The sequence below is a fragment of the Salmo salar genome, chromosome 04 (genome assembly GCF_965601325.2).
Source record: "Salmo salar chromosome 04, fSalSal1, whole genome shotgun sequence".
Classification (NCBI taxonomy): Eukaryota; Metazoa; Chordata; class Actinopteri; order Salmoniformes; family Salmonidae; genus Salmo; species Salmo salar.
The window spans coordinates 30665519-30691494 of record NC_138294.1 but is presented as its reverse complement, the minus strand read 5'-3'; the positions used below and the strand labels follow the sequence as shown (position 1 = coordinate 30691494).

The window sequence follows — 25976 nt, the reverse complement described above, 5'->3', positions numbered from 1 at the left end:
CTTGCCTCACAGATATCATGATATACAATAAAGACAGAATGAACTGATTTATTTTCCATCACTGTGGCTTGTCCAAAATCCAACATATACCACAAACACATACAGACACACTCATGCCTCTTATGACTATACAGTGAGGGAAAAAAGTATTTGATCCCCTGCTGATTTTGTACGTTTGCCCACTGACAAAGAAATGATCAGTCTATAATTTTAATGGTAGGTTTATTTGAACAGTGAGAGACAGAATAACAACAACAAAAATCCAGAAAAACGAGGGAGATTGACAGTTCTTTTGTGAGAACCACCGATCTTTATTGGGACCTCTTCATATATAGACAGGCTTTCACAGCTCTCTGTATCCGAGGACAGAAAACTTCACAAGAAACAGACTTCATTATACTCAAATTAGACCACACTGAAAATGATGTTACCATTATCTCCCTCCTCACTTCTAGGGCCTGGAACTACACAAAGGTACCTCTCACTTTGACAGTTGGGGCTGCTATCCTTTCACCTTCCTCCATGGCTGTTAGCTAACTACCTACAAATGCATTTGTAGTTATTTTTCACAGTGATAAATACATCAAGATAGCTAGCCAATATGAAGTTGGGTAGCTGGTGATATTTTATTATTTTATATCTATCTATACAGTATGTAAAGTTGGCTAGATAGCTAACTAGTGTTACCTACCTTAGCAGCTAATTTAGTTAGCCTGCACTGTAGCTAACATTAGTTAGCAAATAAAATAAAAACAAATTACATTTTAGAAATGTATTTACTTACTTGTACTTGAATAGGTCCTCCCAGTCATGTGGACGATTGGAAACAGGGCAGCAACGTTTGTCACCAGAGCGTTTTAGAGCATATTACTATGTCACGTTAACTATTCACCCATTTAATAACCAGACCTTCATACAAACTTGCAATGCTGAATTCTTGACGCACAACCGAAAGTGCTGCTATATGATGCCAGCCCGCCCAAAAGCGAGCCATTCTGGGCGGGCTAAGCGGAGAGATTCTGAGTTGAACTAGAACTGCAGGTGTTGTGCCGAAAAGCTCCCCCCCAGATTTACCCCCCCCCCCCCCCCCCCCCCCCTCGCGTGAACGCGCACACACTCAATTCTTCAATGCTGTGACTTGCTTGCTCGTTGAGATTTCTGATCACGTTAGGCTGCGTTTCATGACATTTTCTGTCGGTTTTATCGCAGGGAGGCACAAATAATAATTTCGGTTTGGCTATTTGTTTCAAGTGTATTAGTCCATAAATAAATCTCTTTGACAAAATTTGTCATCTCTCCCATGTCTTATTTGATGAGTAGTGTAGTGGATGAGTCAGAATGTATCCCTTTGGACTCTGGTGTTGGCAGTTGCACTTCTTCCCTCAGCTGGGGCTCAGTCACTTGGGGCCCAGAGAGGGGAGAGGTCAGGCTTGTCTTTCACATATCCCTGGTGCTATGCAGAATATCAGAAAGGGAAGAGGACAGGATGGAACATTGTCTTCATATGTGAATGTATCTGTTAAACCATGTGAAGGGATGGTGTGATTAATGGGGAACCAATTACTTGTCTCCACAATGTTTGTGCACAAGTCTCTCCCTCCTTTGGCATTGGGGGGAGGTGTATGGCAGTGTCTGGAACCATTGTATGTCCTCTCTCATGTTGCACTTATCCTAGGATAGTGTATGACCTAGAGGCTCACTCCCCTCAGTGAGCTTGTCCAGGAGTGGGGTCAAGAGGGGGTTTACTTGAGATGGGAGTATCTAGAGTTGACAATTGATTTATGCCATTGGATGAGATGGTGTTTTTGTGCTATGAAGTACCAGGAACGGGATTGGAACCTCGTCTTAGGGACCAAACTGAACGATAATTTATAGCGAATGCTATCTGGCATTGGGATACTCCTCTCTCAAGTAAAAGTATTTCTTTGTGAACTGTTTCTAAGATCTGTGGTTCGTCATGTACGTTGAGAGGGGTGTATCTTGGCTATAAAAGATCTTTGTACTTTTGTGTTGTCACTTTTCAATGGTTCATTAGAAATAGCGCATCATTTAAAGTCAAGTGCTTTTGCAAAGCTCTTATTATTAAAGATGTAGTTTAAGTATAACTCTGACTGGTGTGTGAGGTTTGTAACTCTCCTCATTTGGTAATGCAGAAATTAGCCACCACAGTAGTTGTTCTGAAATGTTTATTGCTTGCCTACATTTTACTCCCTCTGTTTCGGCAGGCAAGAAAATAGCCTTGGCAAAATCCTTCCCCCCCCCCTTCTAATTTCCTTAATTATGTGGCTAGAGTCAAATACTTTCTGTAGCACACATCAGAGTCAAATACTTCCCATAGAACAAACTTCACATCAGGATAGGCAACCGAAATGAATAATGAATGTATGTATGTGTAATATTAAACAGAGGGAGTAAAATGTAGGCAAGCATTATAACATTTCAGAACAACTACTCATCAAATAAGACATGGGAGAGATGACAAATTTTGTCAAAGAGATGTATTTATGGACTAATACACTTGAAACAAATAGCCAAACCGAAAACTGCAGACATTACTAGTGCCTCCCCTGCGATCAAACCGATATTAAAAATTAAATGAAACGCAGCCTAACGTGATCAGAAATCTCAACTAGCAAGCAATTCGCAGCAATGAAGAATTGAGCGAGTGCACGTTCAAGCGAATGGGGAGGAGGGATTCTGGCAGGGGGAGCTTTTCGGCACAACACCGGCGTCCTCCTTCCTTCGCGTTGGTTCATTACGTAATCCGGTCGGAATGTTGCAAGTTCTAGCAACAGCCCGAGCAACAGATGTTAGAACTCATAGAATCCCATTGTGAGGTGGAGGGGGACACTATTTGGCCGGGGGCCTTATTTGGCATGACAGGCCCAGTGTCATCCAGGTTTGGGGAGAGTTTGGCCGGGGTAGGCAGTCATTGTAAATAATAATTTGTTCTTAACTAAATGTAAAATGTTTAGTCATTTAGAAGACACTCTTATCCAGAGCAACTTACGGATACATTTCATACATCTTTTTTTTCTCCGTACTGGTCCCCCGTGGGAATTGAACCCACAACCCTGGCATTGCAAACATCATGCTCTACCAACTGAGCCACACGGGACCACTGACTTTCCTAGCTAAATAAAGGTTAAATAATAAAATAAAAGGTTTTCTTTAAAATGTCTAAATAAACATGTAGCCCATATAACTCCCATATCACACAATCACAAGCTAAAAGCATAATTGAATGTGTGTTCATTACTTAGTGAGAGAGACACTCAAATATCACATGTGTATATATCCATAGTACACATAAATTGCCAACTGGTTCCTGTTTCAGTCATGTCTTTGGCCACGTTCGCATGGGTGAAATACAGTGCATTCAGAAAGTAGTCAGATCCCTTGACTTTTTCCACATTTTGATGTTATAGCCTTATTCTCAAATTGATTAAATCGTTTCCCCCCCCTCATCAATCTACACACAATACCCCATAATGACAAAGCAAAAACAGGTTTTTAGACATGTATTAAAAAGAAAAATAGAAAAATATCACAATTACATAAGTATTCAGACCATTTGCTCAGTACATTTACATTTACGTCATTTAGCAGACGCTCTTATCCAGAGTGACTTACAAATTGGTGCATACTTTGTTGAAGCACATTTGGCGGCGATAACCGCCTCGAGTCTTCTTGGGTATGACGCTACAAGCTTGGCACACCTGTATTTGGGGAGTTTCTCCCATTCTTCTCTGCAAATCCTCTCAAGCTCTGTCAGGTTTGATGGGGAGCAAAGCTGCACAGCTATTTTCAGGTATCTCCAGAGATGTTAGATCGGGTTCAAGTCCGGCTCTGGCTGGGCCACTCAAGGACATTCAGAGACTTGTCCCGATGCCACTCCTGCGTTGTCTTGGCTGTGTGCTTAGGGTCGATGTCCTAGTGGAAGGTGAACCTTCCCCCCAGTCTGAGGTCCTGAGTTCTCTGGATCAGGTTTTCATCAAGGATCTCTCTGTACTTTGCGCCGTTCATCTTTGCCTCAGCCTGACTAATCTCCCAGTCCCTGCCACTGAAAAACATCCCCACAGCATGTTGCTGCCACCACCAGGCCAGAGTTCAATCTTGGTTTCATCAGACTAGAGAGTCTTGTTTCTCATGATCTGAGAGTCATAGTTGCCTTTTGGCAAACTCCAAGCAGGATGTCATGTGCCTTTTACTGAGGAGTGGTTTCCATCTGGCCACTCTACCATAAAGGCCTGCTTGGTGGAGTGCTGCAGAGATGGTTGTCCTTCTGGAAGGTTCTCCCATCTCCACAGAGGAACTCTAAAGCTCTGTCAGTGACCATCGGATTCTTGGTCACCTCCCTGACCAAGGCCCTTCTCCCCCGTTTGCTCAGTTTGGCCGGGCGGCCAGCTCTTGGAAGAGTCTTGATGGTTCCAAACTTCTTCCATTTAAGAATGATGGAAGCCACTGTGTTCTTGGGGACCTTCAATGCTGCAGAAATGTTTTGGTACCCTTCCCCAGAATCTGTGCCTCGACACAAACCTGTCTCTGAGCTCTACGGACAATTCCTTCAACCTCATGGCTTAGTTTTTGCTCTGACATGCACTGTCAACTGTGGGAACTGATATAGACAGGCGTGTGCTCTTCCAAATCATGTCCAATCAATTGAATTTACTACAGGTGGAATCCAAGTTGGAGAAACATCTCAAGAATGATCAATGAAAACAGGATGCACCTGAGCTCCATTTCAAGTCTCATAGCAAAGGTTCTGAATACTTATGTAAATAAGGTATCTGTTTTTTTATTTGTAATAAATTTGCAAAAAATTCTAAAAACCTGTTTAGGCTTTGTCATTATGGGGTATTGTGTGTAGATTCCCGAGGGTTTTATTTTATTTAATCCATTTTTGAATAAGGCTGTAACATAACAAAATGTGGAAAAAGTCAAGGGGTCTGAATACTTTCCGAAGGCACTGTATATTGTTTAAATTGATTTGCATTATGGTGTCTAATAGGTGACTAAATTAGTAACAGTTGCCTTGTGATTGAAACTGCATACAATTTTTTTTTTTTTTTTTACATCATTAGGATGTATACACAGCCCTAGCTTGAACCCCACCATGGCTGCTTGCAGCTTCATTGTTTAAATGCTTTTTCATTATGGTGTCCAACAAGGGACCACTGTATTAGAGACAGGTCCCTTGTGACCGCAAACTGGACAGAAATGTAATTAATTAAAAACCTATTTATTAAAGTCTGCAAAGATAAATAGTGTACATTTTCACAGGAGGGGAACATTGAACATCAACTCACACCAGATGCCACACCTGTACAAAATGTGGAAAACACAGTGTAAGAAATGACAGGATAATGTGTGCCCCACACCGTCACAGCAAAATTGCCCCACTGTCTGTATGTCCCCTGTATACCTAATGTACAAATTAAGGTGATAGAAGATTGACTCAGTTACAAGACATACAAGTTAAGGTGAAACTGTTCCTTTGTAGTAAACACAAATAAGAATGTCATTGTATTTTACTCAACCTATGACTCTTTTTTTACAGTTTAAATTTCAATTTAATACATTGTTGATATATCCCTTTCCCTATTACCCCTGCTCTCACACACATTCTTGTATTTATTTTCAATTAGAGGGGTCTCTTTACATATCCCTCAAAATGTATCCCTTTCCCATTTTGAATGTATAATAAACCTTTACCGTGCCTCTTGTACTCTTAAAATGGTTACGTTCATTTCAGATCACCATTAACATTTTGAAGTTAGAGGGGGCCATAGAAATTACAGGAGTGCCTGTATAACTGTCTCTTTGTAGTAGGCAATTGTAAGCCATTTCTTTGGAATAGATAATTGTTAGCATTGATTACAGGCCCAAATTAAAAACAGGACTGATGTCAGGCTGGTGTCTCACCTCAGACCTGTTTATAATGGGAGTTCCTACCAGTAGTCATAGGCTACATACAATATAGCTCAGAGGGTCCTCAAGCCCCACAAGTCTCTGAATTGTCTTGGTAGAGGGGAACAAGGTGAACTGAACTACAGTATATACAGTACCAGTCAAAAGTTTGGACACACCTACTCATTCAAGGGTTTTTCTTTATTTTGACTATTTTTTACAGTGAAGACATCAAAACAATGAAATAACATATGGAATCATGTAGCAACCAAAAAAAAGTGTTAACCTTTCTGGGCTAGGGGGCAGTATTTTCACGGCCGGATAAAAAACGTACCCGATTTAAACAGGTTACTACTCTTGCCCAGAAACGAGAATATGCATATTATTAGTAGATTTGGATAGAAAACACTCTAAAGTTTCTAAAACTGTTTGAATGGTGTCTGTGAGTATAACAGAACTCATATGGCAGGCAAAAGCCTGAGAAGATTCCAAGCAGGAACTGCCCTGTCTGCGATTTTGTAGTTCTGCTTTTGCTTGTCTATCGAAACTACAGTATCCGTGGGGTTATGTTGCACTTTCTAAGGCTTCCATTGGCTCTCTAAGCCACCAGAAAGTGGATTGGGGCGTCACCTGTCTCTGGGCAAAGTATAGGAGCTCAGTTTGTCAGTGGACTGCCTGGTTTTTTTTGTGTCGATATGCCCTCGCGCGTTACCCTTTGGATAGTGACCTGAGCGCACAAACAAAACGGACATATTTGCACATAACTACATTTACATTTAAGTCATTTAGCAGACGCTCTTATCCAGAGCGACTTACAAATTGGTGCATTCACCTTATAATATCCAGTGGAACAACCACTTTACAATAGTGCATCTAAATATTTTAAGGGGGGGGTTAGAAGGATTACTTTATCCTATCCCAGGTATTCCTGTGGATTATTTGGAACAAAAAACAACATTTGTTGTGGAAGTAGTAGTCCTGGGAGTGCATTCTGACAAAGAACAGCGAAGGTAATCCAATTTTTCTAATAGTAATTCTGAGTTTAGTGAGCCTCGACGTTGGCGGGTGTCTGAATAGCTAGCCTTGATGGCCGAGCTATGTACTCAGAATATTACAAAATGTGCTTTCGCCGAAAAGCTATTTTAAAATCTGACACTGCGATAGCATAAAGGAGTTCTGTATCTATAATTCTTAAAATAATTGTTATGTATTTTGTCAACGTTTATCATGAGTAATTTAGTAAATTCACCGGAAGTTTTCGGTGGTTATGCTAGTTCTGAACATCACATGCTAATGTAAAAAGCTGTTTTTTGATATAAATATGAACTTGATTGAACAAAACATGCATGTATTGTATAACATAATGTCCTAGGAGTGTCATCTGATGAAGATCAAAGGATAGTGCTGCTTCTAGCTGTGTTTTTTTGGTTTTTGTGACATATATGCTTGCTTGAAAAATGGCTGTGTGGTTATTCCTGGCTATGTACTCTCCTAACATCATCTAATGTTTTGCTTTCACTGTAAAGCCTTTTTGAAATCGGACAATGTGGTTAGATTAAAGAGAGTCTTATCTTTCAAATGGTGTAAAATAGTCGTATGTTTGAAATATTGAAATTATAGCATTTTTTAGGTTTTGAATTTCGCGCCACGCTCTACCACTGGCTGTTGAATAGAGTGGGACGCTCACGTCCCACCTAGCCCAGAGAGGTTAAACAAATCAAAATATATTTTATATTTGAGATTCTTCAAAGTAGCCACCCTTTGCCTTGATGACAGCTTTGCACACTCCTGGTATTCTCTCAACCAGCTTCAAGAGGAAGTCACCAGGAATGCATTTCAATTAACAGGTGTTAAATTGTGGAATTTCTTTCCTTTGAGCCAATCAGCTGTGTTGTGACAAGGTAGGGTTTGCATACAGCCCTAATTGGTAAAAGACCAAGTCCACATTATGGCAAGAACACCTCAAATAAGCAAACAGAAAAGACAGTCCAACATTACTTTAAGACATGAAGGTCAGTCAATACAGAAAATTGAAAGAACTTTTGAAAGTTTCTTCAAGTGCAGTCACAAAAACCAAGCGCTATGATGAAACTGGCTATCATGAGGACCGCCACAGGAAAGAAAGACCCAGAGTTACCTCTGCTGCAGAGGATAAGGTCATTCGAGTTACCAGCCCAAATAAACGCTTCACAGAGTTCAAGTAACAGACACATCTCAACATCAACTGTTCAGAGGAGAATTCATGAAATCATGCCTTCATGGTCAAATTGCTACAAATAAACCAGTACTAGAGGACACCAATAAGAAGAGACTTGCTTGGACCAAGAAACACGAGCAATGGACATTAGACCGGTGGAAATTTGTCCTTAGGTCTGGAGTCCAAATTTGAGACTGTTGGTTCCAACCGCCGTGACTTTGTGAGACGCAGAGTAGGTGAACGGATTGTCTCCGCATGTGTAGGTCCCACAGTGAAGCATGGAGGTGGTGTGATGGTGGTGGCACGGTCTGTCATTTATTTAGAATTCCGTGGTACTATCATTTGTTTTTCAACAGGACAATGACCCAACACACCTCTAGGCTGTCTAAGGGCTATTTGACCAAGAAGGAAAGTGATGGAGTGCTGCATCAGATGACCTGGCCTCCACAATCACCCAACCTCAACCCAATTGAGATGGTTTGGGATGAGTTGGACCACAGAGTGAAGGAAAAGCAGCCAACAAGTGCTCAGAATATACAGGAACTCCTTCAAGACTGTGAAGCTGGTTGAGAGAATGCCAAGAGTGTGCAAAGCTGTCATCAAGGCAAAGGGTGGCAACTTTATATATTTACATTTGCTTAAAACCTTTTGGGTTGGTACATGATTCCATGTGTTATTTCATAGTTTAGATGTCTTCACTATTCTTCTACAATGTAGAAAATAGTAAAAAATAAAAACCCTTGAATAAGTAGGCGTGTCCAAACTTTTGACTGTTACTGTACAAAAGGAATGTTTAACGACCACCCAACGAGTGGCTCAGTTTCCTTCAGCACCTTGCCCCTTCGCGCCTCTTCTCCACCAGCCACTGTTCTACAGTCTTCCCCTCAGCAGCACTTAGTTATTTTCAGTTCACAATTTAAATTTTGAAGTTAGAGGCCGTAGAAATGACAGAGTGTCTGTAACTGTCCCTTTGTAGTAGACAGTTTAAAGCATTGTATATTCATGCCACACATTTCAGTGAAATGCTGATTAGTTACAAAATGTCACACGTCAGCATGGGTTACACAAGCCAACACTGGACCATCATTAGTCTGGTGTCTCAAGCAAGTCTGTGATGAATTGTGCCCTCACCCAGGCAGGGGGCGTGTCAGCTTAAATGCCCACATACAAAGCAGCATCCAGAGGAACAGTGGACATGCAAAGAAGAGGGTCGGGCGATGGTAAACAGCGTCCTGCCAATCCACTGCTGGCCGCCAGCTCACACTGGACTGATGTTAGTCTGGTGTCTCTCAAGCAAGTCAGTGATGAATTGTGAACTCCCCATGCTGCTCCTGCCTAAACAGCGTCCGGCCAATCCAACGCTGCTGATGATGATTGTTGAGAGTTGCCCGCCAGCTCAGAGGGAGGGAGAGAGTGTTACACTACTAACAGTCGCCCAATATTAGCAAATATTCAATTACCATTTCTAAGCTTCTCATTTATTATAGAAAAACTCACCACAGAACTTTCTGAGGCAGGCCTTGGAGGTAGGAAGGACATCACCCTCTTCACCCCACCGGGGCAAGGACAGTGATGAACTGTGAGCTCCGTAGGCGGCTCCTGGTAAACAGCATCCGGTCAATATACTGCTTCTTGTTGAGAGTTGCCCGCCAGCTCTCTGGAATCACTAGCTGCATTTAAGGGAGAGAAGAGCAGGAAGGACATCACCCTCTGCTGCTGGTCTTCGCCCCACCGGGGCAAGAACAGAAGCCTGGGGTGGAGACAAGGGGGCCTTGGGTAGATCACCAGGGACAGGGAGTGTCATCATGGAACCGTTTGCATCTTTGCAAAGTGCACATTGCATTTATGGAACGCATGCATGTAAAGTTGTGTAGCATTCAATGCATGTTAAATCTGCATGGGCAAGTATTCATGCTTGAAGAATGTCAAGGGAATTGAATAGCCTACAGAATAGCCTGCAGACCCATATAAAAAAAAAATATATTATTTAACCGCTATTTAACTAGGCAAATCAGTTAAGAACAAACTCTTATTTACAATGGCAGTGGGTTAACTGCCTTGTTCAGGGGCAGAAAGACAAATGTTTACCTTGTCAGCTCGGGGATTCGATCCACCAACTTTTCGGTTACTGGCCCGACCTTCTAACCACCAGGCTACCTGCCGCCCCTAATGCATGTGTAGATTGAAATTCAAGGCAAATATCACGATTTTCACACCATTAAGCTAGCTGTGGCAAACCTCTTCAAAGTTAGGAGCGTTTGTCACAAATTAAGTGGGAAACTGTCACCAAAGTCAGCCCAGAATGAAAGTTATTTCGAACATGACAGTACCTGTGTGTTTGTTTCGCTGTCCTGGTCCACCCAGGCCGCAGGTAAGGTCAAGGATAGCAGGGTTCGGTACACAAATCTGGTTCTCGGTAGGTCCAGGTCTAAACGCCAACAGGTAAGTCCAAAACAGTCCAGCTCGTGCACGGTAAATCCAGCCAATGTAGATTGTCTCTTTCTCTATGGTTCATAGATCCTTCTCTCTCTCTCTCTCTCTCTTCACCCCCCCCCCCCCCCCTGGTTTTTCTTGACCTTTTATCTGTGGGTCGGCTCCACCTTCTGAGGGTTCCCCTTGCCTCTGGGAATTGTAGTTTTGGCAGTCGGCCATTTTGTGATCTGTAGTTCTGATCGGGGTGGCCATTTTAGTGATCAGGCAGAGCCCGTTTATTAGTTCTGCCCTCACATATCTGCCATTTATCACTCGACCCCCTTCTTTGCCACATAGCTAACATAATAAACCCAGCAAAAAAAGAAATGTCCTCTCACTGTGAACTGCGTTTATTTTCAGCAAACTTTACATGTGTAAATATTTGCATTAACATAACAAGATTCAACAACACAGACATGTGACTAACAGAAATTGAATAATGTGTCCCTGAACAAATGGGAGGGGGGGGGGGGGGTCAAAATCAAAAGTAACAGTCAGTATCTGGTGTGGCCACCAGCTGCATTAAGTACTGCAGTGCATCTCCTCCTTAAGGACTGCACCAGATTTGCCAGTTCTTGCTGTGAGATGTTACCCCACTCTTCCACCAAGGCACAAGGCACCTGCAAGTTCCCGGACATTTCTGGGGTTGGGGGGAGACTGGCCCTAGCCCTCATCCTCCGATCCAACAGGTCCCAGACGTGTTCAATGGGATTGAGATCCGGGCTCTTCGCTGGCCATGGCAGAACACTGACATCCCTGTCTTGCAGGAAATCATGCACAGAACGAGCAGTATGGCTGGTGGCATTGTCATGCTGGAGGGTCATGTCAGGATGAGCCTGCAGGAAGGGTACCACATGAGGAAGATTTCTTGCTGAGTTGCTGTTAGGTTCAGGTTGTGTTTGTATACGTGTCGGCATTCAGATCCCATTATAGTCCTCAAAGTGGCAGCCACAACCTCATCGTCCTTTTCCAGAAGTCCCGTGGCTAGTGCATAGTCCTCCCATTCACCTCTAAACGTATCCCAGTTGGTGCTCCAATCTCCGCTGAGCTTCATAACCGCGGGAGGGGGAATGTTCGCTGCCATGTCTAACAGGTGCTAACAACACTGAAGCGAACTAGCAAACTCACTCTAGCTAAGATCAATTCCGGCGAACTTTTACTCAAATAAGCATTTTTTTTGGTAAACCAGACCAGGTGACTCCATATTTGAATGTTAAATGACAAGACAGAGGCGTTGATGCGAGTAACTAGTCTGGTTCAGTACATTGCAATTCATCCGGGTATTTCAAGCAAACCGGTAAAAACACTGGAGTTGCAGTAATTCACATTTACCAACAGATGGCATCACTGTACCATCTTACACCCATAACAGTGACAGAGTTCATCAGGAAGTGTATAGGGGATGTTGTTCCAACAGTGACTAATAAAACCAACCAAACCAGAAATCGTGGATAGATGTCAGCATTCTCGCAAAACTGAAAGCGCGGACCACCGCATTTAACCACGGCAAGGTGACTGGGAATATGGCCGTCAGTACAGAGACAAAGTGGAGGCGCAATTCAAGGGCTCAACACGGGAGGTATGTGACAGGGTCAACAGATCATCACGGATTACAAAAGGAAAACCAGGCACGTCGCGGACACCTATGTCTCGCAGGGCTCTCCAGAGGGTTTTTATTTTACCTTTATTTGACTAGGCAAGTCAGTTAAGAACAAATTCTTATTTTCAATGACGGCCAGTGGGTTAACTGCCTTGTTCAGGGGCAGAACGACAGATTTATACCTTGTCAGTTCGGGGATTTGAACTTGCAACCTTTCAGGTACTAGTCCAACGCTCTAACCACTAGTCTACGCTGCCGCGGTCTGCCCAACGCATCACAGGGGGCACACTGCCTCCCCTCCAGGACACCTACAGCACACGTTGTCACAGGAAGACTAAAAAGATCATCAAAGACATCAACCACCCGAGCCACGGCCGGTTCACCCCGCTGCCATCCTAAAGGTTAGGTCAGTACAGGTTCATCAAAGCTGAGCCGAGAGACTGAAAAACAGCTTCTATCTCGGAGGCATCAGACTGTTAAATAGCCATCACTAGCAGGGTACCACCCGGCTACTCAACCCTGCACCATAGAGGCTGCTGCCCCATATATTATAGAAATGGAATCACTGGCCACTTTAAATAATGGAACACTAGTCACTTTAATAATGTTTACATACTGCTTTACTCATCTCATATGTATATACTGTATTCTATTCTACGGTATTTAGTCAATGCCACTGACATTGCTCGTCCTAATATTTATATATTTCTTAATTCCATTATTTGACTTTTAGATTTGTGTATTGATTAGAATTGTTAGATACTACTGCGCTGTCAGAGCTAGGAACACCAGCATTTTGCTACACCCGCAATAACATATGCTAAATATGTGAATGTGACCAATAAAATTTGATTTGATTTTGATTTGAATTAAAGGTATACATTAATAACCATAGGTCTATACATTATGATAATACCTGCCTGTATATTACAGCAGTAACAAACACCAATACGAAGTACAGCTTCTATAGGAATAGCCTACTTACCGATGATGAAAAGTACTGATATTCCCAAATATTGAAGCGTTGTCATTTTCCAGTTCTCTACTGCTGGGACTTTAAATGTCTATTCACTTGCTTTACATTTGCGCCTCAGGAGCGCATCCGTCTCTGTCTCAATTGTCACAACTAAGTGAAATGACACTGTCAGCCAATGGGAATGCGAGACAGTCAACTAACAATCCAACCACCAATATGATTGGTTCCAATTATATTCGCCCTGGCCCCAAATCGAATTTTCAGAAAACAAACCGAGGACGTGCGAGAACGGAGGTGGGGGGTAGAAGGAAGGAATGGCGGAAACGAGGTTTCGTTTGAAAGCAATAGTGAGTCTAGTTGTGACTCCTTTCACAGGAAGTGAGAATGAGTTGGTTACACAGTGGCGAAGAAAAAGGGAAACGAGAACTCAACTTATGTTGTAAAATAGGAAACCACTAGACTCGTTTATCGTCTCCAGTCAAGAGATTTAGATTTGTAGAAGCGTGTTTTAAAGACTCAAAAAGATCGGAGTGGTATGTTTTCTGCATGGATTTTCGTAGCAGGGCGCCTATCAAGAGGGTTATTTCTGGGTTCGCGCAAGAAATGAAACCACACGATATGACTGAAGACATCGATGGAGTGGTTGGTGCACGTCGATTGACCTGTATGGTGGACGGAGAAAAGTTCACTTCATCCATGCTAGTCTTTGATGAAGAGTCTCTCCCTTGTCCTATAACGTTTGGATTCATGAGATACCCTGTAAGAGCTTTTGTGCACAAGCATCTTCAGTGTCGTACATGTAAAAGATGTGGTCATGTGTCAAGTGTTTGCAGAAGGGAAGAATATCGACCGAGGTAAAGCCAGTTTCAGGTTGGATATTGGACGGATATTCGCACTTTTAAACCTCAATAGCTTTCAAACCACTTGAGCCACAGACTCCAAATAAGTGTCATTATGTTGGAAGAATTGCGCACAACACTGCACAGGTCTTATTTTCACGATTTGGACATTCATTCGCCTTCCAGAGCTAATAAACGTGTGGAAATGTGAGCAGCATGTTTGTATTCCTAGTTGAATTAGTTAGGGAGCGTAAACAAAGTACCAGCTTTTTAACATTCGAATTTCAATAGCTCATTGGTCATGTGACCTACCTGACTCAAACAAGGTCCAGAATGTCCACTGACTACCCTTCTATATTGCAACCCTTTAGTTTGTCCATTTTCATCTCACACGTTTTTACATGAATTTTTCAAAATGTAAAATTTCAATAGCTCCTTGGTCATGTGACCTTGTGACTTCAAACATGCAGAACGTGCAGAATGTACCCTTCTATATTGCACACTCCTGTTTGTGTGCTGTTAAATAACGCGGTGTAACATGCATTTTTAATAGTTTTACATTTCAATAGCTCCTTGGTCATGTCAATTACACACCTAAGAAGCGTGCAGTGGATATACACCCATATTGCATACCCTCTATTTATGTCTCTTCTATATTGTTGAACATTAATATTAGTTTGCCATTTAGGGGGTTCAGTCCAGTGTTGTGTTTACCCTTTTCTTTAATATTTATCTATAATAATTGGTAGTTCTAAGTACTTTTTTCCCCTGTGTTTTATTTTTCCACAGTATTTAACAGCGGTACACAATAGGAGAGACAGTTAATATCAACCATAAAGGAAAAGGGCAAAGTATGAGAGTCATGCTATTAATTGTCCAAAGCAGGGATGGAGAGTGAGCTAGTGAGGTAGGCTGCAGTGGGTTTGCTGGTCAATACATATACTGAACATGTAACCACAGTAATGGTGGCCAGTAAATCAAGGAATAAAAATGTAATATTGACAAATTAAACAAATTGTAGACCATTAATCTTTTCCAACATGTCAACAGACACTTTTAACTTCAAATAAGTATGAAACATTTCAGTGTTAACTTCCTCTTTATCCCTGGTTGATGTACATTTCAGAGCCTCTTCAGTGTGGATGGGGTATAGCGGACATTTTCAACAACAAAGACTGCACTTCCAGTTTGTGTTCTTTACTCGGAACTATTTTGTCTTCATTCCTAGTTACAGCACATGGAACCACCATTGGCATGCAAAACATTCAGTCTAAAACAAAACAAAGTAACACGTTATAAATAATATCAAATATCAATGCAGTATGACGAATGACGAATTAGCCATCCATTGTGTTATATCATAAATTGTCTTACATGCCGTCACTGTTGTCAAAAGATTATAAACATGTTAAATAAAGTTACTAGCCCAGTCAGTCTTTGGGCCACATCCAGGTTCTTTATCAGTGGCACACATGAAGCAGCTGTTGGCTTTGTTGAACTCTGAAATCATAGGCATGAACTGATCATACGGCTGTCCCACACAACTACATAAAAATAAAGAATTTACATTTACTTTGAATTAAAATGTCATTACATACCAGACATTTTTAGTATATCCTCAGCCAACATATCACTTGTTAACTTGTCGACAAGTTAATAGGCTATTTACTGTATTACAAAAGTAATATTGAATTGTGTTTGGTTGCCAATGCAACCAAATATCAACATTTTGAAGGAGATGTATCTTTTGTGTCACTGACTTAGTCTGGCTTTATTTCCAGTTCGTCTACAAATTAATAATTGACGCGTCAGAATCACATCTCCATCTCAACCAAAAATCTAAGTTAAAGAATAGCACTAAATCAAATCAAACTTTATTTAAGGTGCATTTAATGTTTGATTGGTTTGATTTAGTCCTATTCTTCATTTTTGGTTGAGATGGAGACGTCAATACCACATATCAATTGTGTTAAAATTAGAAACCAACTAAAGCTTGAAACCCTGGGTCTATATGTATTATCGATTTTTACTTGGACCCTTTGTTGAATTTTAAACAATAGCTGTTGGTGGCTTTGCAAATGCTATAAAAGACTAAATAGTATCATTGATATATGATTTATAAAGTATGGTTACGTTTCATTTGCTCTGTTAAACCTCTCCTTTGGAATGATTTCAATAGCAACAGTGAATCTATTTAGTTATTAAGAGATCTCTCAATCATTCTTACGATAGCACATTGGTAATAGGCAGTGACAAATATCAAAGCTGGGCTTGGTTAAGACCCTGGATGGGAGACCAAATGAGTATATAGATTAACTGTATATAGATTAACTGTCCAGTCGGAGGTGTTGCCCAGCCTATTGTTTTTCTTCTGATAGTAGCAGGGGCAGAAATCCCGGGGGGGACACGACCCCCCCATCCTGGGAAAAATATGATTTGTCCCCCCCAATATATCACTGAAACATAACTATGTAATTTAAATAATATTAATAATACGCAATGAAAGCAATTGTGCTGATTATAGACACTTAATAGCGCATTTTTAAGTTTCAAAAGATTGCGACCCCCCCACCCTTAGCTTGCTAGGTAACAGAGAGGTCGTATCTACTGTCTGAAAGGCACTCATCACACGTAACTGACGTGAGGTTAATCCAGTCAATCGCGCACACACACTAGCTGAATTTGCAGAGCTAGCGCGCAAATATTAACTATTAAGCTAGCTAGTACCTATTCCATTTATGTGGCGTCGTCAAAGATGGAATCAGCATGCAGATGATGTAAATTAGTGCTTCAAAGTCCCTGTGATAAGGTTAGCGATAAACTGAAATCCAAACTGAAACAGAACTACACTCTCTTCTACCATTGTCTTAAATATATTTAATGGTCTCGTTGCAAAAGCTAAATTGTCGCAAGTGAACTTTTATTTATTTATTTTATTTCACCTTTATTTAACCCGGGTAGCAAAGATTATAGCAAACACCACTGAAACTGAATTGGTGCTCGCTAGCTTTGCAAATTCAGCTATTGTTGGAAGCCAGCCAATATGAAACAAACTATTAAAATTACAAAAGGTTGCAGCATATGTTGTGTAAATGGTGAACTCATACAGCTGTCAACTCTTGTCATTTTAATCCGTTTCACATTTGCTAGCTACCTTTTAGATCGAAGCCCAAATAGAATGATAAAAGATAAGATGATAGAAGCCCATCTCCTACTGTAAATAACCTACACACTGTGTGTGTAGCCAGCCAGCCAGGTAGAAAAATGGCAGAAAAATAAAAGACAGACATCAGAGTATTTTTCAATACACCAAAACGCATAGTAAGAACCCTAGTAGCCTAATATCTCAGACTAGTTGATAAAATGTTCATAAGAAAGAAATGAAATTCTAATGGAAATGTTTCACAATGATGTCATTAGGCAGAGCAGGCAACAGATGGCACACAGACAGCAGAGTTGGGGACAGATATGCAGGGACAGACTGGCAGAGACAGGGAGTCTCAGGTAAGTTTGTTGAGTCTTTGTTTGGCAACATTATGAAAGGTTCTCAATTTTTTTTACTTGTAAAATAGGAACATAATTGGAAAATGCCATGGATACCCCCACTCTCAACTTAAACTGGTGACTGAACTAAGATTTGTTAAAGGCAATGGTATTGCTGTTGTGATTAGTTGTGTAGTTTTGGGTGCCGGTAGTTAGGAGTACGGCAAACACCTTATTTCTTTCGTTCCTCAATATACATTTACCATATTACAATGTAGGCTATGTGTTACAGCACTACTTTTGGTGTCCCCCTCAGGAATTGCTCTTGAGAAAATTTCATGTAATTGTCCCCTCCAAAGTTGATATCAGATTTTCGCCAATGGATAGTGGATGTAATGTTGAAGATCTGATGTTGTTTCAAAAGTACAAAATAAACATAGACAAACCTTGTATAACATATGTTGAAAATTGGGTACCATGATGACATACACTGAGTATACAACACATACTCTTTCCATGACATACTGTAGACTGACCAGGGGATTCCAGGTGAAAGCTAGGATCCCTTATTTTTTTAATATATATTTTTTATTTTAACCTTTATTTAACGAGGCAATTGATGTCACCTATTAAATCAGTGTAGATGAAGGTGAGGAGACAGGTTAAATAAGGATTTTTTTTCAAGCCTTGAGACATTGATTGTGTATGTGTGCCATTCAGAAGGTGAATGGGTTTCCGTTCTTCTCTCTGTACCAGGACAAGGTTACCTCTTTCCCGTTCGCCACAGAACACACCACAGAACAGCTCCCACTGACCAACCGACTGTCTACTGAGGGATTATGTGGGGTGTTTCTGATGTTAGGAGTAGGCACTGAAGCTGGGACACCAGGAGAGACCAACAGTTACTACAGTGATTACAGGACATAACATTGACTAAAAGTCACATTTATCATGAACAATAGGAAAGGGAATTTGTGGATTTACCATGAACAATTTAACTGTAAATACAGATCTTGTTCGATGTTGATTGAAAACTGGTCTCTTGATTTGATTTAAAACATACTCATGTAGACTGTGAAAATGAATTTGTGGTAGGTGACCTGTTCACTGATGACTTAAACTGATAAAGTCCATTGTCGTTGATGGTGAGGTTTCTGATGGTGAGAGATCCAGTCTGAGCATCCATCTGTAGTCGGTTTTTGAACAGCGCTGAAGCAAAGTTTGGTAAGAGAATTACGGTTTGTGCCGTCATTCTGATAACTCAATTGATTGACCATGAAATGGAATCATCTCGGTTTTCATTCCAAGCATATTTTTATACATTGCTGGTTTTTATCAATTGCAAAGAGTGGCAACTTCATTTGTAGTCGAATTTGAACTTATCCGCGTTAGATTACGAGCTTTTTCAAGTGCAACAATAATAAAGATTGCTTTGGTAAACAGCTCGGAGATTTAAATATGTTCCTATGAAGGTTCTACTGATTAACTTTTTGGGCCTTTTGGGTAACCGGGACCAGTTGTGGCAATTGACCAAGTTTACTTCGTGCATCTAAGTCATCTTGCAGTCTACAGAGACAACTAAGACAAACCCTCAGCGCCGCAACACCGCTCGACTAAACCGAGTATCGCCCAGGTTGGTACACTGTCACAAGTAATAAAAACAAGGACGAAACACAAACGAGGTGGCACAAGCTTACCCGACTTGGGGTAATGCAGAGAACCCTGATGGAGAGGCTAGCTAGCTGCTCCAAATTATTGAATAGCTGCGGGTAGCCTACACTTGTGCGCTTATACACTAACATAGAGCTCTTACCAAGCGAGCCCTTTCTGGAATCCGCCGATAAAAGGAAGAGGTGAAATTAGCGACGCGGAAAACGTTACCCTGTACACTGGACATCCTAGGGGGAAAATACGGGGAGGAGCCTACAGTAACCGACTTTGCCGCAACTTAAACTATTAACGGTGCGTCCGCCTGAAAGCGTAGTGCAAATAAAGCGGCTGTGAAGAGACCTATGAAGTCCCAGTAATAGAGAACTATAAAATGACAACGCCTCAATATTTGGGAATATCAGTACTTTTCATCATCGGTAAGTAGGCTATTCCAATATAAATTGTACTTCGTGTTGGTGTTTGTTTTTACCGCCAAACCATAAGACTCCTGAACAGGTAATCAAATGGCTACCCGGACTATTTGCATTGTGTGCCCCAAAACCACTCTCTTACGCTACTGCTACTCTCTGTTTATCATATATGCATAGTCACTTTAACCATATCTACATGTACATACTACCTCAATCAGCCCGACAAACCGGTGTCTGTATATTGCCTTGCTACTGTAAATAGCTTCGCTACTGTTCTTTTTCACTGTCTTTTTTTACTGTTGTTTTTATTTCTTTACTTACCTATTGTTCACCTAATACCTTTTTGCACGGTTGGTTACAGCCGGTAAGTAAGCATTTCACTGTAAGGTTGTATTCGGCGCACGTGACAAATCCACTGATTTGATTTGTTACTGCTGTAATTTACAGGCAGGTCTCCTCATAATGTATAGGCTAGCCTATTAGATATTGCTTTGGAAAACAGCTCGGAGATTTAAAGATGTTCCTATGGAGGTTCTACTGATTAACTTTTTACTGCTTTTGGGAAACCGGGCCCAGGTTGTGGCAATAGTTTAGTTTGTGGTATCTACGTCATCTCGCTGAGTCTACCTTTAAACCTAACTTATGACCTGACCCATCACCTTATGCATTATGCCGATTTCAAAACTACTGGGAACTCAGAACTCTTCGTCGTCAGTGCGTTTATCACAATTGGGAACTCGGAAGAAAACGAGCTCTTACAAGGAAAAATCTTTTGAATTTTGAACTGTCTTCCAACTCGGAATCCAACCCGGGCCTCTTCCTAGAGCTCTGACTTTCCTACCTGAAGTTCATGATTAAAAAAAAAATATATATATATATATTTAAAACATACAATATACTTGCAGGGAAGACGCTAAACAACTACATCACATGTCATGATTTTCCCAGTTGTCTTGAACGTACCATTACCGCCCACAGCTGCATGAAAGTGACATACCCCCAAAACACTAAAACAGAAATGGCTCCTAGCCTCCCACAAATAGGCAACTTTCTGTCCCTAACACTAAAACAAATAAAATGAAAAATACATGTTTTTTATAAAACTTAAACTAAATAAAAACTAGTAAAGTGGATCTGAAAACAAACTTAAGCTAAACTTAAAACAAACCATAATAACCTTGACACACACAATATGATTTGTGCCCTTTGTCTTTGCTACTGAACAACACATTCATATTTCATTCTTTTGATTCCAGATCTGTTGGGAGATGTGAATGCTGAAGTGAATATATTGACACAGAGAGAGGGGCAGTCTGTCACTCTACACACTGGACTAACTGGACTACATGTTGATAAGATATTTTGGTTCTTTGGTCCAGTCATTCCAAACACCTCAATAGTTATGAGTCAGGTCATCAGAGGAGAGAACATCACAGAATTCAAAGGAAGATTCTCAGACAGATTGCAGCTGGACAGAGAAACTGGATCTCTCACCATCAGAAATCTCACCCTCAACAACTCTGGAGTTTATCAGCTAAACATTTTCAATACACACAAAACATCTCAGAGATTCAACCTAACTGTCTATGGTGAGTGTTGGTTTTATATATAAGTGTTTCAAGTGAGACCCAATGCCCATACCTTACAGTCATAGGTGTGACACAACACATTACACAGTGCCTATAATGTTCACTCCCAGTGGACGTTTTCACATGTTGTTGTGTTACAAAGTGGGATTGACATGGATTTCGACAAATAGGATTGTTTTGTCAATAATCTAAACAAAATACTCCATAATGTCAAAGTGAAAAGAAAACTATAAAATGTTCACCCTCTTTGTTAGGAGAAGCCTAAAATAGTTCAGGATTAAGATTGGCCTAACAGATCACATACTCTGTGTGAAATAATATAATAATATGATTTTTGAATGACTACCCCTTCCTCTGTACCCGATAGGCTGCATACAATATCTGAAGGTCCCTCAGTTGAGTAGTGAATTTGAAGCACAGATTCAACCACACAGACCAGGGAGATGTTCCAATGCCTCATTAAATCCATTCCATTTTCTAGAATAATAAAATAGTTATTATAGGCACTTTATTATTATTATATAAAGAGGCTATATTATAATGCTAGCCAAGTTGTAGCAGGTTTTTTCAATCACTTTGGCACATTGTTTAGATGTAAGGTATATTTTATAAACTCTTGGTACAACACTTGTAATGCCCTGTCTAATGTTCTGAACCTTTGATTGAGGGTTCATTGGAGGTCATAATATCTTTCAACCCTGAGTCATTCATGAAAAATCTTTTTTTTCTTCAAAAATAACAGAGGATAAATAACATTTCCCATTTGTTTATCAAACTTTGGAGCATGTTGAGAAAAAAATGTCAGTCTTACAGAAGCAGTATCCTTGTACAGTACATACGTAGAATAAATCGTCAGATATAGGAGTATTGTGGCATGTATTGTAAAACAGAAGCCTACAGTAAAAGGTATTGATGTAGTATACTGTATGTCATTTTTGCCCCAAGCAACATTGCACAATATCAACTTTTCTGTTGAGTTGTTACCGTCACTGCTACAGTATCATCAGCTGATATTTACCACCTCTTGTTGGGTGTCACCCGGTGGCCTAAAATGCTCTGTCTGATCATGTATTTAGCCTACTTATCAAAACTTACAACTACAATGTGATCATGTGTAACAATTCAAACGTGAAGGTATATCAAAACTAATATTTAACGATTACCTTGTTTATTGTCCATTTCCTTGTCCGAGTTTTGACTGTCAATCAGTGGGTGCATTTGAGTTCATGGTTTATTCAGTGTATCCTACGGTTATAATGGAAGTAGCTTATGCCAGAGGAGGCTGGTGTGAGGAGCTATAGGAGAACGAGCTCATTGTAATGGCTGTAATTAAATTAATGGAACAGAGTTAAACGTGGTTTCCATATGTTTAACGTGTTTGATACAGTTCCAGCCATTTACAATGAGCCCATCCTCCAATAGCTCCTCACACCAGCCTCCTCTTATATATGCTACTTCCATTATACCTGTAGGATACACAAGCACAGACTTTGGTGCTTAGAGTTGTGAAAATGTACCACATACTTGAAATTTGCACCAAAGTGATAAAAAAACTGAATGTGCTCACCACACTTTTGTTACTAGTGAGAGTTGTCCTCCTACCCAGAGGACTGATATTAATGACATGAATCTCTGTTAAATCGTTGTATTTTAATATCCCAGCTCCAGTACCACTTCCTCAAGTCAGAAAAATCCCTCAAGGTGATTTTCTGGACAGTTCATCAGAGAAGGGGAGCTGTTCAGTGGTGTGTTCTGTGGAGAACCAGATATATAGGACCCTGTCCTGGTACAGAGGAGAGAAGAGACTCAACCAGACCAGCAGCCCTGACCTCTCCACCAACCTGTCTCTCTCTCTGGAGATAAAGCTACAGGACAACGATATCTACAGCTGTGTGGCTGCCAACCCAGTCAGCAACCAGACAACCAAACTCAACATTGAAATGCTCTGCCTTCAGTTTGTAGGTATGTCATTAATAGTAATGTGCAACATTTTTTTTGTTATTGGACTTGTTAATTAGTTTACTAGGATCCCCATTCACTGCTATTCTTCCATATAAAACAATAATATTTATCAACAGGAACAGCCCACACAGACCGCATTCAGTTACCTTCTTTTTTTGTTGATTAAATTAAGACAAAAACTAGAACAATTTAGCAACACTATCAAATTAAATTATGAGAAGAAACAGGGTAAAGTGTAAATATTGTTTTGGGACTCATCAATTTGTTTCCTGTTTTTATTTTGACAGAGTCTGGTCCTAATCTAACCACTATCATTGTGATAGTCCTAACGTTATTTATTGGAATATGCTGCATATGGAAAAAGAAAGATATTAAAGGTAAGTGACATACTACTTGAGTAGCCTAAAGACAAAGTACTCCTGTCATGGTTGATACTGTATGGTATGTCTGTATGTGTGGTATGAGCAGTGTTGAAATACGCAATTGTTTTTGTGCTCACTGTACAGGGTGCTGTGTATCCACCTCAGGGAGTCCAGAAGAGGAGAACTGTGGTGTAGCCTACTCTGTCAGACCCTGCATTTCACCTTCTTCCCCAGTGAAGAATGAGAACTCTTTAGACTGCATCCCTGCCACTGTAAAAACAGGATGCACATTTTGACATGACCAAAGGATGTGTTTTATGCAGCAAATAATCACTCCTCTACTCTGTACCAACTTCTGTTTACAATTGTATTACTAAATGAGTATTTTAATACATAAACAAAGAGTCTGTGTTTCCTTTCCATTACTAATGTATGTTTGATAATTATATAGACCTGATCATTTGTTGAAGAAATTGACCAACAGTTGAGTAAATATTGTTACATTTGTTTGTAAGATAGCCTTAAAGGGCAATTCCGCCACTTTTCAACCTCATATTTATTATTTCCAGTACCAAACCAGTGTCTACAGCGCGTTTCTATGATCTGTGGTTAAAAAATGCTTCTGTGACATCACGGTGCTGCTCACTTCAACTAAAGCTTGAAACCCTGGGCCTATATGTATTATCTATTTTAACTTGGACCCTTTGTTGAATTTTAAACAATAGCTGTTGGTGGCTTTGCTATAAAAGGCCTAAATAGTATCATTGATATATGATTTATAAAGTATGGTTATGTTTCATTTGCTCTGTTAAACCTATCCTTTGGAATGACTTTGATAGCAACAGTGCATCTATTTAGTTATTAAGAGATATCTCAATCATTCTCACAATAGCACATTGGTAATAGTCAGTGACAAATATCAAAGCTGGGCTTGGTTAAGACCCTAGATGGGAGACCAAATGGGTAGCTGTAGAAAGATTAACTCTCCAGTAGGAGTTGCTGTCCAGCCTATTGTTTTTCTTCTGATAGTGGATATAATGTTGAAGATCTGATGTTGTTTCAAAGGTACAAAAGCAACATATGTTATATAAGGTTTGTCGATGTTGAAAATTGGTTACCATGATGACACACTGTACACTGAGTGTACAAAATATTAGGAACACCTGCTCTTTCCATGACAGACTGACCAGGTGAATCCAGGTGGAAGCTATGATTCCTTATAGACGTCACCTGTTAAATCCACTTCAATCAGTGTAGATGAAGGGGAGGAGACATCTAAAATAAGGATTATTTGAAGCCTTGAGACATGGATAGTGTATTTGTGCCATTCAGAAGGTGAATTGGTGAGACAAAAGATTTAAGTGCCTTTGAACGGGGTATCGTAGGTTGTAGGTGCCAGGCGCACCGGATTGAGTGTCTCAAAAACTGCAACGGTGCTGTGTTTTTCACTCTCAACAGCTTCCCATGTGTATGAAGAATGGTCCACCACCCAAAGAACATTCAGTCGACTTGACACAACTGTGGGAAGCATTGGAGTCAACATGGGCCAGCATCGCTGTGGAATGCTTTCGACATCTTGTGGAGTCCATGTCCTGACAAATTGAGGCTGGTCTGAGGGCAGAGGGGGGTGCAAATCAATAATAGGAAGGTGTCCATAATGTTTTATAAACTCAGTGTACTCTGGTGGTTGAAATGTTCCCCTCAAAACAACGTTGATGACTTTTTCCAAATCCAATGTATTTTCACGTCACAATACGTTGACAAATTACGTTGAAACAATGTTGATTCAACCAGTTTGTGTCCGATGGGATTTTGTGGTTATTGTGACACCAACTGTGGGTTTGCTAGTATAGTAGCATAAAGGGTTATAGGTAACATAGCATAAGTTGAACTCTAATTAGGACAGTGTATTCATTAGTCGGACACTGTTGCAAAACGTTTAGCAATTGAAACCGTTTCCTCGAAACTGAACTTTCTGCAACAAAAATTAGAGTTTCTATTAGACAAATTCAGGTGGGTCCCTTGCTGTTTCATTCCATTTGCTTCCTTAGAAGGTGCCATGTGGAGCTACAGTTTAAACTGTTTTATATCAAACGTTTATATATCGCTTTATTTGGATTGAATTTACCTTCCACTTGTATCATTGTTTGGCATCAATATCGCTTGGATATTGAGGCCTCTTTCATTCTCACACCGCTGAGGTGTGCAGTTATTCCCTTACAAGGCACAGTCTGTTGCGTGTTAATGTTTTCTTAACTTCAACAGCAACCTCTCATCTCATCTATGGAAATACATATGGACCCAAAACCTGTAGGCAACTTAGCATCTACAAAAGTGTTTTTTGTTTGTTTTATCTGTGCTGAGGAGCAGGGAAACTTTAATCAGCCCAACTGGGTGCTAGGGGTGAGGGGCCAGATAAAAAATAGCCTTTTGGGTTCCAGTTAGAACCCTTTTGGGTTTCATGTAGAACTCTCTGTGGAAAGGGTTCTACATGGAACCCAAAAG

The 25976-nt window shown here is 40.6% G+C and overlaps 1 protein-coding gene and 1 long non-coding RNA gene across 2 annotated transcripts; one reads left to right on the top strand and one right to left on the bottom strand.

The window, feature by feature from the left end:
- Positions 1-5226: 5226 nt before the first annotated feature.
- LOC106602700 (uncharacterized) lies at positions 5227-10637 on the bottom strand. Its single transcript, XR_014392125.1, has 4 exons — positions 10438-10637; positions 10196-10273; positions 9608-9777; positions 5227-9502 (listed from the first exon to the last, which is right to left on the bottom strand). It is a non-coding gene; the product is annotated as an uncharacterized LOC106602700 (long non-coding RNA).
- Positions 10638-20781: 10144 nt separating this feature from the next.
- LOC145878627 (hepatic and glial cell adhesion molecule) lies at positions 20782-23853 on the top strand. The gene is made up of 4 exons (XM_082974329.1): positions 20782-21147; positions 22810-23109; positions 23397-23486; positions 23616-23853. The coding sequence occupies exons 1-4, from the start codon at positions 20961-20963 to the stop codon at positions 23765-23767; spliced, it is 729 nt and encodes a 242-aa protein (XP_082830455.1). The 5' UTR covers positions 20782-20960; the 3' UTR covers positions 23768-23853.
- The last annotated feature ends 2123 nt before the right edge of the window (positions 23854-25976 follow it).